Source organism: Olea europaea, unplaced genomic scaffold (assembly GCF_002742605.1).
Source record: "Olea europaea var. sylvestris unplaced genomic scaffold, O_europaea_v1 scaffold1110, whole genome shotgun sequence".
Classification (NCBI taxonomy): Eukaryota; Viridiplantae; Streptophyta; class Magnoliopsida; order Lamiales; family Oleaceae; genus Olea; species Olea europaea.
This window is the reverse complement of record NW_019228470.1, coordinates 82838-95616: the sequence shown is the minus strand read 5'-3', so window position 1 is coordinate 95616 and position 12779 is coordinate 82838. Positions and strand designations below refer to the sequence as shown.

General features: G+C 31.6%; 1 protein-coding gene across 2 annotated transcripts; it reads left to right on the top strand.

Moving 5' to 3' along the window:
* Positions 1 to 945: 945 nt before the first annotated feature.
* Positions 946 to 8719, top strand: LOC111373317. 2 transcript variants are annotated; one of them, XM_022995829.1, is made up of 4 exons: positions 946 to 1978; positions 2090 to 2140; positions 2240 to 2312; positions 8297 to 8719. In XM_022995829.1, the coding sequence occupies exons 1-4, from the start codon at positions 1284 to 1286 to the stop codon at positions 8453 to 8455; spliced, it is 978 nt and encodes a 325-aa protein (XP_022851597.1). In that variant the 5' UTR covers positions 946 to 1283; the 3' UTR covers positions 8456 to 8719. The 2 variants fall into 2 exon arrangements, with proteins under 2 accessions (XP_022851597.1, XP_022851596.1); XM_022995828.1 differs by having other exon boundaries at positions 8294 to 8719.
* Positions 8720 to 12779: the final 4060 nt, after the last annotated feature.

Genomic DNA, 12779 nt, shown 5'->3' with positions numbered 1-12779 from the left:
TGAACTTACTGAAAGCGTTTTATTAGTTCCAAATTTATGTTAAGAAAGTGAAGGCACAAAATCCCACATGGAATAAAGATGGAAATTTAGACCTATTTATAAGGTTTTAGATAGTATCAGAGCCTATTAAACTCTAATAAACAATTCCATCCAATTAAAAATCAATAAATAAGTAATCGAATTTCAAGATTGTTCTGTACAACAAATCATCATCTTGCTATGCATGTTAAGGGATAAAATCTCACATCGAATAAAGATAGAAACATAGACCAAACTTATAAGGCTTTGAACTATTCCTCTCAACAAAGATGACCTTATAAGATGGAATCTCAAGTCTTAACCAAAAAGTATCTTGTAAAAGGGTTTGAAAAGGAGAAAAAAATCCTCCTATTTTGTAAACTAATCAAATGAAAGAAAAGAATAAAATTGTGAAATAAATGGACCATTATTGTAATTAATACATGAACAAGTCATCCTTTTCTTACAAGTAGTTTATTTCTTAGATAAGATTATTAACTTGACATAGTATTCGAGTAGACAAATGTTTTATGTATAACGATCACAATTACAGGAAAAATTGTACGTGTTAGACTTTTAATAAGAAAAGTACTCTTGAACACATAATTAAAATCATCTCGTACATACAATGTTATTGCCGAATTACGCAAATCTTATCTCTTCAAACATTTGTGCCGACAAAGGCCAAAAACGTCCTTTTCATGGTATAGAAAAATAAGTGGAGAATTCTATTGCAATTCCAATTCTTGGAACAAGCCCTAAAGTTAGCCGTAAAATATACACCAGAAAACAAGTAGATATGTATTCTATCTTACTAATAAAGTCAAGAAGAAAGAGAAAAGAGCAGACATATACTGTTCGACCTCTACATATATACAATATATATGTATAACTTTGCAATTATATAAATTTTAAGGTAACCGACTGACCGCCATCTACCCAACCCTGCAACTATTTCATCCCCTCGCAATCTTCCAAACGAAGTGAACAATTGAAAGTGAGATTTTGCAAGTTTTATTCTCTCTTATTGTCCTTTGATTGTCCAAGGTTACAAAAAGAAAAAATGAAAAACAACCATAGTACTCTTATCTAGTCAGTAGGTATCATTGTCTCCATAGTATCTCAATATGTTCTTTGAAACAACATCTATCTCTTTCCAGTATAAGGAGTTTTTTCCAATTTATGGATTTCGTTGAGATTAAGGATAAGCTGAACACGAATAACTCTCATATGTACTGGCAATTGGGGTTTCTGGGTTTTTCAGAATGACCATGATTCCTTCTAAAAACCTCTTCAGACAGCAGTTTTGTGGTAGTTATTATCAGGGTTTTGGTCTTGTGAGCCCATCAGATGGTTTTGATTATTCTAGTGAAACTTGCTTATTAGGATCTGATCACCAGGTTGATCCAATGGAGGAAGATGATTCAAGAACTGGGAGGACTGTAAATGAAACTTCAGGCTCCAGTTTAAAAGATTTTCAAGAAGATAAAGATGAAGGGTGGCTTCAATTGAGTATTGGTGGACGCACAGTTAGCAAAAATAAGAAGCAAGATCAGGTTGATAAAAAAAGGAGATTAATCGAGCTTGATCTTCTACCAAGTAGTAATTATAATTCTGATTCACAAGTGATGAGAAATTTAGACCCTATGCTTAACATGCCGGAATATTCAGCTCCTCAGCCTACAGTTATGAATTTGGCTGCCGGTTCAGGCTATAACCTCCCAATTATCTGGCAACATCCTGCCGGAACTAGTTCTAATTTTCCTCGTCAAGAGATTAACAAGACGTTTAGGCCTACTCCAGTTAATATAGCAGCATCTTCGTCGTCAATGCCACCGCTTCCATTTCAACTCCATACCGGACTGGGTACCTCCGAGCCAGGTCTAGATTTTAGAGTCATTTTTCCTCCTCGGAGACCACATTCTGGCATATGGTTTATGCTACAAGCATCACAAAATCAGTAAGTAACAAAAAAATAATATTCATCACCGTTAGGTCTTTCTTTTCCTTTGCTTTATATAATTTTTTTGGTCTCTATTCGTTCTCTTACGCCTTCGAATTTTCATTGCAGATCAAAAGAACCATTTCTGCCTCAGATATCCAGAAGCTATCTAAGAATCAAGTAATTCTTTCTGCAACTCTTTGTTTTCATGTCCTTTTATTTTCTCCATTTTTTCATTTTCTGTGATTAACTAGGTTTGCATCATCTTTAAACTGTTAGGGATGGAAATATGACGATTCAATTCGTAATTAAGTATCTGGTTAATAAGCTCAGACTTGAAAGCGAATCAGAGGTATGTAATCAATCCTGCTACATTTTTCTGTTCTCTCTCTCTCTCTCTCTGAAAATGCTTGCGGTTTGGATTATTATTAATTAATATGTTTATAAAACTATTAGCTTCTGCTTCTGGAATAAGATAAACTCCGTCTCATCGATTCGAAATTGACCAAACACAAAAGAAACAGAAGAGAATTAACATGTTTTCAACTAGTAAATGAATAACATATTCAAGGATATGGTTGGTGTGAGAAAGATGATGGAAACATCAGAACTATATAGGCTTTTCCATTAGTATATTTATTACTTTTAGGTAACTTCAAAATTAGGTATGATGTTAATTACTAGGTAGCCATCTTCGTCTCGTTTAGCTTTTGCTTTATAATTAGTTTGATATTTCATTTTTGCAATAAACTGTGTATTTGCTGCCTAATTTGAAAGTGTTCAATGAAATTGCTAACGTTAATTTTATCTGCTTCATGCTTATAGTTAATCAGTTACGATCTTTACGGATGGGATTAATGTTTAGGGTTGAAGTGACGAAATGTAGTAGAAAACTACTTACCACCGAAGCCCAAACCAAGAAAATGAAATGAAGTTAATTTCTCGTTATATATATTCATTTCTAAGCGTTTAAAAAGCTTTTTAACCAAAGACAAGAAGAGGAAGAAAAACTTAATTACACATCTTCGAGCTTAATTTCTCTCCGAAAGTTTTCTCCACGCATTTATAACTACTTCTTACTATTATTCACGTAGTTCATGGCATTCAATACTATTTTTATTAGTATTCTTATTTATAAACCATTTATAAATTTGTCGAACATAGGCTTAGATATATAGAGAATAGAAGAAATTAACTCAAGAGCATACTGCATCTAAGAACACATTTGTAGAGTTTGTCAAGCCAAAAGTAAACTAGGGTTTCTGGGTTATGTTAAATAGCACTAGGATATATAAAACCACACATGATCTCTATGGTTCCAAAGTGAAAGTGATAGAGAAAGATAACCTATCGTATTTTTGAAATTACGTCTACCTAATTAAAGTGTAGCATAAGTCCGTATATATTGATTATTATTTTTATATTTAAGTACGTGATTTTCTACTATTCTCACAATTTCCAATAAGAAGTTTATCGTGCATAATTTCATGGGGAAAATATTAGAAATATAACCTCTTGTTTCATTAGCTCTCTCGTCCCCTCTCTTTTCTTCAAAATGTAGGAATGCCAACTCATATTTTTTAGATAGAGACATCGAAAGAATATCACCGATATTAACTAACTAGAGATTGAATTTTTAGGTACTTTGGAGATAGAATTAAAAATAATATTTCTTTACATTCTCCTTTTTTAACATTAATGTATGAGCCTATTTAGTTATAATCTCAAAATGTCCTTTCCATAAAATCTCCCATTCTTACATGAGCTGTAGGTTAAGGTCATGACCCTATTTTCTTTTCATGTGTTTATTGTCTAAAGGTTCAAGGGTTTTCGCGTTCTTTATAAAAGAACTTAGTTTCTATTTGGTATGGTGTAAAATCTTAATTAAAATTTAAGTCAAAGTTAATAATTAAATTTAATCACATATTTCATATGATCCACAACTGTTTAACAATGCAGTTCATAGATTACTATTAAAATCTATTTTATAATTATAACTAACAAATGCTTAATTAGATTGTTGAAATTTGAAACTATGTCTGCCATTCTTTTCTCGTGATACCTCGACTACGAGGTCAAGTACTAATTATCTCAACCAACTCAACAACTATAGTACGTAGAGCTTCAACTATATATTTAAGGGAAAATTAATGGATAGAAAGGCATTATTATTTGCTTTTTAGCAAGGATGTCTTGATATAATACAAAATTTGATTTTGTTTCATCCTAATTAAGTTCATATTTCTTCATTTATTTTAGTACTGAGGTCAACTATGTACTTTGATTTGGTTGCATAAAACTCTCTTATATTTGTGCAATGCATGTCATAAAAGGGATGAGAATCTGTCAAACAAAACTACTATGAGCAGCATCCAAAATTCTCTCTTCAAATTAAATAAACTAATTTATTTTTATAATGTGACACTCAACATAAATATATTTATTTATTTATTTGGATTGACATTCTCATGTTACTAATATATTGAATTTATTTTTATATTGTGTGACACTCAACATAACTCACGCTTCTCTTTGATTCCATGCATTTTGTTTTAAAGGTCAACTTCGTTTTTTTTTTTTCCCTTTCGTATTTGTTGAATTCTTCTTCATATGCATATGACTTGAGTGTTGTCTTATTAGTTATTACATTATACAAAAATCATGTAAAATATAGCCATAAGTCCAAATCTTAACTTTCACACATGACATGTAACTAGTTAAGGAACCAATTTTTGGGATTTTCAAGTGGTTGGGAATAAAATATCAATGTCGAAAATGTCAAATCCATTTATAATTAATTACTATTAGGAATCATTTATGTTTCTCTATCACACACAAACATGCACGAACATGATAATCGTGAAATTAAGTCCCTCTTTTGTAAAATTCATTTTTTTTTTCCTAAATTCATTGTTATTCATATATTCTCATAATAAATAATTTTGCACGTTGATCCATAAAATTTTCCAAATTTTTAATCCTCTACAAAAATCATTTTTTGCAAATTTATTCTCAAAAATATCTACGTCAAATAGGTCTAAATCCTGAGATGATTTGACATCAAATCAAACAGTTTCTCGGCTTCGAATTATTTTGTTTTCTCAGTAGGTATAGATGTAAGAATATATAATTGTTGGCGACATAAGTTCCATTCTAACACGTTATAGGTCGCCTTCAAGCGAGAATTTATGTCTATATTTATCTAGTTTGGAAGAATCACGAATCATAAATTAAATGTAGTTCAACAAACTGTCATTAATCAGAATGAGAAGTAGAATTTTTTTAAATCAACTACAAAATACAACATTTTTTTTAATTCTCACAACTTCTCTCTACAAAAAAAACTAGAATAATCAACACACACAAGTTCGTATTGTTATTTTTTCTGGGTTCTCTCTAACAATTTTCTCTCTTTGAACTCTAATAATTTTAGATGCACATAATTATCGATTCAAATTCACGTCACCTTAGTGGCAAGTGCAATGCTATAAATTTATAGGAAAGACCCTTGATCTCTTAGGGTGCGTTTGATTATCAGCATGAAATTTGAATGAAAAAAATAAATTCTAAACAATTCAATTACCTAAAAGTTATTTGTATAAAGATTATTAATTAAATGTGTTTGATTGATTTAGCTATCAATCTAGAAAATATTATATTTATCTATTTTTTTATTGGTGGGTAGATGAAAGAGAAATAGATAGTGAATTATCTCAAAAATAAAAATCACTCATCTCTATAGAAAACGTTTTACTTATTTTAGAGAAAAATATGGTCACATGACCAAAAGTTAGAAAATATTTTCCATGAAAAAAATTGTCAATCAAACACTCAAAAAATAGGAATTTGAATGAAAAAAAATGATATATTCCATGAAAAATAAAGCAAATCAAACACACTCTTATGTAAACTTCTTTTCCTATTGCACTAAGAATCTTTTTCTAAATTGCAAAAGGATTATCCTTTCCAATACAATTTTTCAAGAAACTACCATCTCGATCCCTTTCCTTCACACAAAAAAAAAAAAAAAATTATTCTTGCAATATTTCCCATTTATTGTCAAAGAAAAATTCTTTCTTTTTTATCATTTTTATTTATTTATTTATTTTTACGATAGGACTATTTTATTTGTCAAATTTGGGTCAACCCAATAATATCCACCTTGAACCAAAATTTTCCAATCACGATATGCCTCCATACTTATCATCACACCCCCTTTACCGCCAATACCACCATTCTTCAATCAATTGTAGTTACAAAATCAAATTTATCAAACACTACCTTGCAATTTCTTGTCACTAAAATCTTCTATTTTCTCATCACTAGCCATGGCATTCATCTTGGTCACTTCACAATCTTTGACAACAGAAGACCCTTTTCTTCATGACTGTATCACTACAGCTCCATATCCATATGATCAATCACTATATTTGCACCTCAATATCACTCAATCAATGTAACTCAATCACCATAGTTCTACGTGACTAGATTACTAGCACAACTCTACCTTAGTGTCAATCCATCACCACAAATCTACCTAAAAGTTTGAACATATCATCTTTAGTGCAATTCCAAACTTTGAACCATGAGTTCTAATACCACTTGTTATGAAAAATCCCACCTAATGCAACGAAACAAAGAACACAAAGACAAGTCATTAAGTGAAAAGCACAAATTACTCGTCGTTTGACAAATCGCCTATAATCACATGAGAAGTAGGCTTTATTCATTGAGAAAACCTCATAATGCAACATTTACCTTACTCTCACATTTTCTTCCTACAAAAATTAGAACAACAAGGAACGACACATATAAGTTCATACCATTATTAACTACGAAATTTTTGCCAATGCAACTAACCATGATCTATATTAAAAATTCATTTTGTACATTGACATAAATAAATTTTTTGCATAACTTAGATAACAATTATTGACCAAAGCTATGTATTAGGTTAATGATTATTTAAAGAAAATTGAGCAGAGATAAAACCTACTTTAATCGATGTAGATGTTAAAGAGTCATACGGCAAATTATCAATCATCAATTTAAGAAATTAAAAAAAAAAAAAATGTCATTTAAGGTGTGCTGCAAATTTTCTATTATTATTATTATTTTGTTATAATTGTTGTGCAAATAAAAAAGGTAATCAATGCTTCTAAGTGATGCACTTTGTTGGTATTCAAACCCCCCACCTTGAAAAAATTAATCATATTGCATAGTATCAAGAGTATAATAGTCGACCCCACTAGAGGATTCGTTTTATTCTAGAAAAAAATTCTATTTTAAAAATAAAAAAAATAAAAAATAAATGATTGCATAACTTTGTTTTACGTGGGAGCAAAGCAATGCATGATGGATAATGTGGAATAGAATCGTTTCACATTGTTGACAAGAAACAAACAAAAAGTCTGGTGGATTTAGACATGAAATAATGAAAAATTTGAACATTAAACTATAAAAAAAATAATAATAAATCCTTAAGAAAATGTCTTGTTGCCAGGTCGTAGAGATTTTGTATAAGAATAATATTAAAAATTAGCGTTTCTTAAGGAGAGAAAGTAACGTGAACAAGACGTGCATGAAGAATAAAGATGTAAAGGTTGACTGTAGTAATTAGGTAAAATTATTCGGAATAAATAATAGTGTTTAATCCCTTGCCTTCTTACCTTATTATTAATTTATATTCATATTTTTGTATTAAAATGAAGTCTTAAAGTATAATCAATCATTTAGGCTTAGGATCAAAGCCTAAATGGGTCCCTTCTAGATGATTAAAGACCAACATTTTCCAATAGTGGACATCAATGGCTTTATTGCTTATTAAGTATATACAAGTGGATGGATGTTTGTAATTCTCTTTTAGTTTTGAAGGAATCTGGTTAAGAAATGGAAAGAGAACTTATGGGTAAAGAAGACGCGGCTCTTGCTATATGTATATAATGATTTATATAATAATTTTATGATTAGATCAGAATTTTTTCAATCAAATTAAAAATAAAAATCTCTCTCTCTCTCTCTTTAACATCTCATCAGTATGTTTATCGTTATGTAATTCTATTATATACAAGTATCATTATTCAAGTAGACGTTTAACAATATCATGCAAAAGAAAAGGAAGTGAATCTTTCTTCTTCTCCTTTTTCATTCTAGACGAGATTATTTGTGCCTGGGTGCAGGATTTGGTATAACTCTATATATACTCATGCATTATAAGCTCTCTACAACTATCCTTGGTGCCGGCTTTCATAGTATATAATAGAGGTCGCTTATTAGTATATAATTTTGTACAAATTTTAATTTTAGAATTTTTTTTTTTTTTTTTTTTGGTAGCAGATAGAGATAACATGTAGAAGGCAAAAGCTTCAACCTTTCTTGACGTTGCAGAATGTCAGGGACAACATATGGAAACCAATGGAGATGGTAACTTTGCTTCCAGATTCCTCAACTACTGATCATATAATGGTGCTACACTATGGAAGAAGAAGTGATTAATTTATTTAATTAACTTTTCATCCCACATTTGTATTATTTATAAATGCCACTGCATTTTCCTACTTTTAGATAGTGTGTTTGTTGCTTTCTTATTCCTCTTTATTTATTGATTTTTGGTCAATTAACTTATCTGTAATGATCTTGAAGATAATATATATAGTACATCGAAACCCCATGATAACATGCATGCCCGAGGATAGGGATGGCAATGGGAGTACCCCATCGTTGCACGACGAGGATTTTATCACCCTGCCCCAATCTCCACTTCTTAAGGCGGGACAGGACGGGACAGCGCGGGGTTACTATTTTTGTAAATTTTTTACGATAAATTCTATGAGCAAGTGTATGATTTGAAAATTGAATTAATGGACCGTGTAATCGATTTTTGGGTTTTGACATAAAAAAGTTGGCCTATGATGATCTTAAACAAACTTTATTTAATTTTAAATAATAAGACAACTAGGGAAGGTAAGGGAGGGGATTCCCCGTCCCCAATCCATCGTTCTAAACAAGACAGGACAGAGCATAGCTCTAATTTGACGAGATAAATTGCCATCGCTACAGAGGTATTGGATTTCTGTGGCATAATATAAACTCAGTTGTTAATTGATTGTTTGGAAATATATACCTCCCTTAATTGTTTCCTTTTTCTTATTTCTTCTAATATATTTTACAAAATTGAGAATAAATAAATTACAAATAATTTTCATCGCGAAAATTACAATCTTTACATTCTGAGGTTTACTGAAGATGTAAAAATTTGGTATGAGGAACGAATTCGTAGTGTGGTTCATTTAACAGTCGCGCTAGGATGAGAGAAACAACACATAACAAACGCGCAAGTAGAAATAACCCATTTCAATTCTGTTTCGAGAAAACTAAGAAAATTTTTCCAATGGAAAAGTTTGAACAGAACACGAATAAAGTTAAGGGCAAGAAATTTGAACGAACAAGATGTACGGTTGATAATGGACCAGAAACAACCTGAGAATTACAATACAACAAATAATTTCAACATTCCAAATAAAAACTGCAGGTAACAGCATTAAAGTTTAAACTGAACACAGATTTATCAAACAAAAAGAACTATGAATCTTTTTGCAAGAAAGCAGTTCAAATAATAAGAAAAAGCTTCCCAGAGTAGCATTCACTCAAATTACAAATTTAAACTTAGCTAACTGTTCAAATTCAGAACATACATGTACTCATTCATGTGCTCAGTGAAGTTGTATGGTAACATTAACTTGGTAAAGAGACTGCAGATCCATTTCAATCCTGAAAAATCATTACAGTTCCAAACAATAAAAAATCTAGAGAATTCAAAGTTCCATTCAGTTGATTACCTGTTTTTTGCTTCCTGGGAATTGCCAAGACACTGATTCTTAAACTGTTAAAATAAAATGTATAACTTTGCCAATTAAAGAGAGCAAATATCAGATGACTGACCAGCATGTGCCATAAATCCATTACTACAAAGAAAAGCAGTAATCTGGAAATTAAAGAATAGCATACAAGCACAGCCAAGCAGTATGCGACCACGCATATGAAATGTTTTTGTGCGAAAATGCCATTGCCAATCTCAGACAGAAACCTACTGATTTATGCCGGAAATGAGAAGATAAGAAACATTAGCAAGAGCAATTCCTTCACAATAAATGGAAACTTGAAAGAGGTACACATAGGGATGCTATGGAATTAAATAAAAATACAGGGACACTTGTCAGTTACACTAAGGTAAAGGCATGTAGGGGATCTGACACCAGGTTCCAGAAGCTAGAGAGAAATTAGCTCCAACTTGCAAGGCAATAGCAACTCCTGATATCATGGCCAAATTGAACTAAATGTGGGAAAGCACTGACACAAAAACTAAGAAAATTAAAGGCAACAATATCATTGAATAAAGAAAATTGAATACATAATAATCAGAGTGATTTAGAACCTTATCAAAAGAGAAACCAGAGGAGGGATTAAAACACTGATTTCTATATGATTTTCTGCCCCGCCCAACAACTTATAGGAACTTCACGAACAATGGAAATGGAAATGCCAAAGCCACCTCTACACATCAGTAATAGCTAGAAGCTGGTTGGTTAGGAATATAAAAAACTGAATATACAGGGTCTTTCCTTAAGGCATCTAAATATCACTATACGCGAAACTGGAACATCCTATACTAATTTGAAGTAAAAAGTAATTGAATGAAGGTATAATATATTTTGAAATTACCATTTAACAAGAACACAATTAGGATAATCAATGTTTCAACCAGCTCTCGTTCTTAAAATAAAGCATGAGAAAGTGCAAAACTAATGAGTTTGTATACTGTGAGAATACGATACTTCCATTGTACAAGATGATTAAATGCTTCTATCTCTTTTTAAAGACATCCACAAATACTGTCTCCTTTCCAAAAATAATTACTCACTTTCCAAAGATGCCCCTATTTAAATTTATGATATGACTAAACGAGGATTCCTTTTAACTATTTTTTGGGTAAAAAAGAAGGGTAAATAACATTTTTGATTACTCAACTTTCAGTAGAATCTCATCAACATTGCTGAAAACTTCAATTTGTTGCAATAAGGTGACTCATATTTAATTTTATTATACAATAGATCACTCCATCTACCTCCATTTCTAAAATTACCGTTAGTGTACTATGTGGCCGATATTTAACTGAAATGCACAAGCACTTTTTAGAAAAAGGATAACAAATATATCTCATCATCCCTTACCCCACTCTCACTCGTTCATCTTCTGTAACCAATAATCAGGTCGCTCATCCATTGCCCAGTCTGAATATCCGGTATTTGGTTGAAGGAAATTGAAGTCATCACTACAATATCAGAGAAGTCATGTGGTGTTTGAAAATTCATAACACAATGAAGGGCACAAATGCCAGGGGAAATAGATTTGGTTGGAGAAGATGAACTGGTGGTGACGGGGGCAAGGTGATTAAAGTACACCACTCTAAGAAGAAACAGGAAAACACAAGTATTTTCTGCGTACATCTCCATGGCATTAGTAAAAGAAAATCCAGCTGGACTTTTATACCAGTAGAATAGCTTATCTGCCTCTGCAGCATAAAGTGCTTGGTCTGCTTGGTCCTGTCAGATTCACTGCAATAAACATCTGATTTTGGGTAAGGGTGTGCGATGGGGTGGTATGTGAGGGTTGATTTGAGAAGATTAACGGGTGGTGGTGGGGTGCGATAGGGGTGAATGGAAGGGATGAGATTCATATTTTTCCTTTTCTTTTAATTTTTTTTAGAAAGTTCCTCATCAACATTTCATTGCAGTTAAATGACACGGGTTTTACATGTCAACTCTAGGTCAAACTCTATGTAGATCTAAATCACCCATCCAATTGCAAATGGGAGTACTTATTAGTTGGTGAAACTATTTGGTTCTTCTAGCCCTGCATATCTAGGTCACACACCTTATTGGAGTTTGATCAGTAAAATTGTACCGTATAAAAGAACAATATAACTTCATATATTGGAAAAGAAATAATTTCCATACACAATCCAACCTCTTAAAATCATTTAAAAGAAATGGTAGTATACAACAAAGAATCAAAATGTATTCTATAATTCAATCTCTCGATGATACTCCAATCACTACAACAAATCCCCATAACATATTGCTTATCATGGAAACTTCTTAAAGGCCCTCAAAGTTCCATCAACTTACCAACACAACTGTGCTGCATCAGAAAGAATGGGAGTGGAAGCAAAGCATGATACATCCAAAATGAAACTCCTTTGACTGTGAGAGCATCATAGAACTTACACTCGCGTAGGACATATTGTTTTCACTTTGGAAAAAAAAAAAAATAATAATAATAATAATAATAATAATAGGTCTATAATCTCTAATTGGCCTTAACAAACCAATAATAAAATGTGATTCAGAACTAGCAAGTAATTTACAATATATGAAACTCAAAATCAATAACAATCCAGTTAAAAATAGACTCTCGACAGATGTGCACATTTCATAATCTTCTTAAACCAAGTATTTTCAAATCATACAATTGCCTAAAGTATAATTTTACATATTTTCTATAAAAGTTATCCTAAGGAAAGCGGAGTTACTATATTTCTGCACTGGTTAAACTATAGTTGGAATCCACTGTGCACTTCATCATACCTAGGGCCAGATGTGCGACCAATAGAAAGGGGAAAAAAAACCGTGTCACAAATTACCCAGCATATACTGCATTGTCAAGCTTGTTAAATGTAAATACTACCATAAATAATATTCTCACATGAATTGCACAAAGGACTTATGTTATGCACACAAACAAAATGGCATTGCATAGA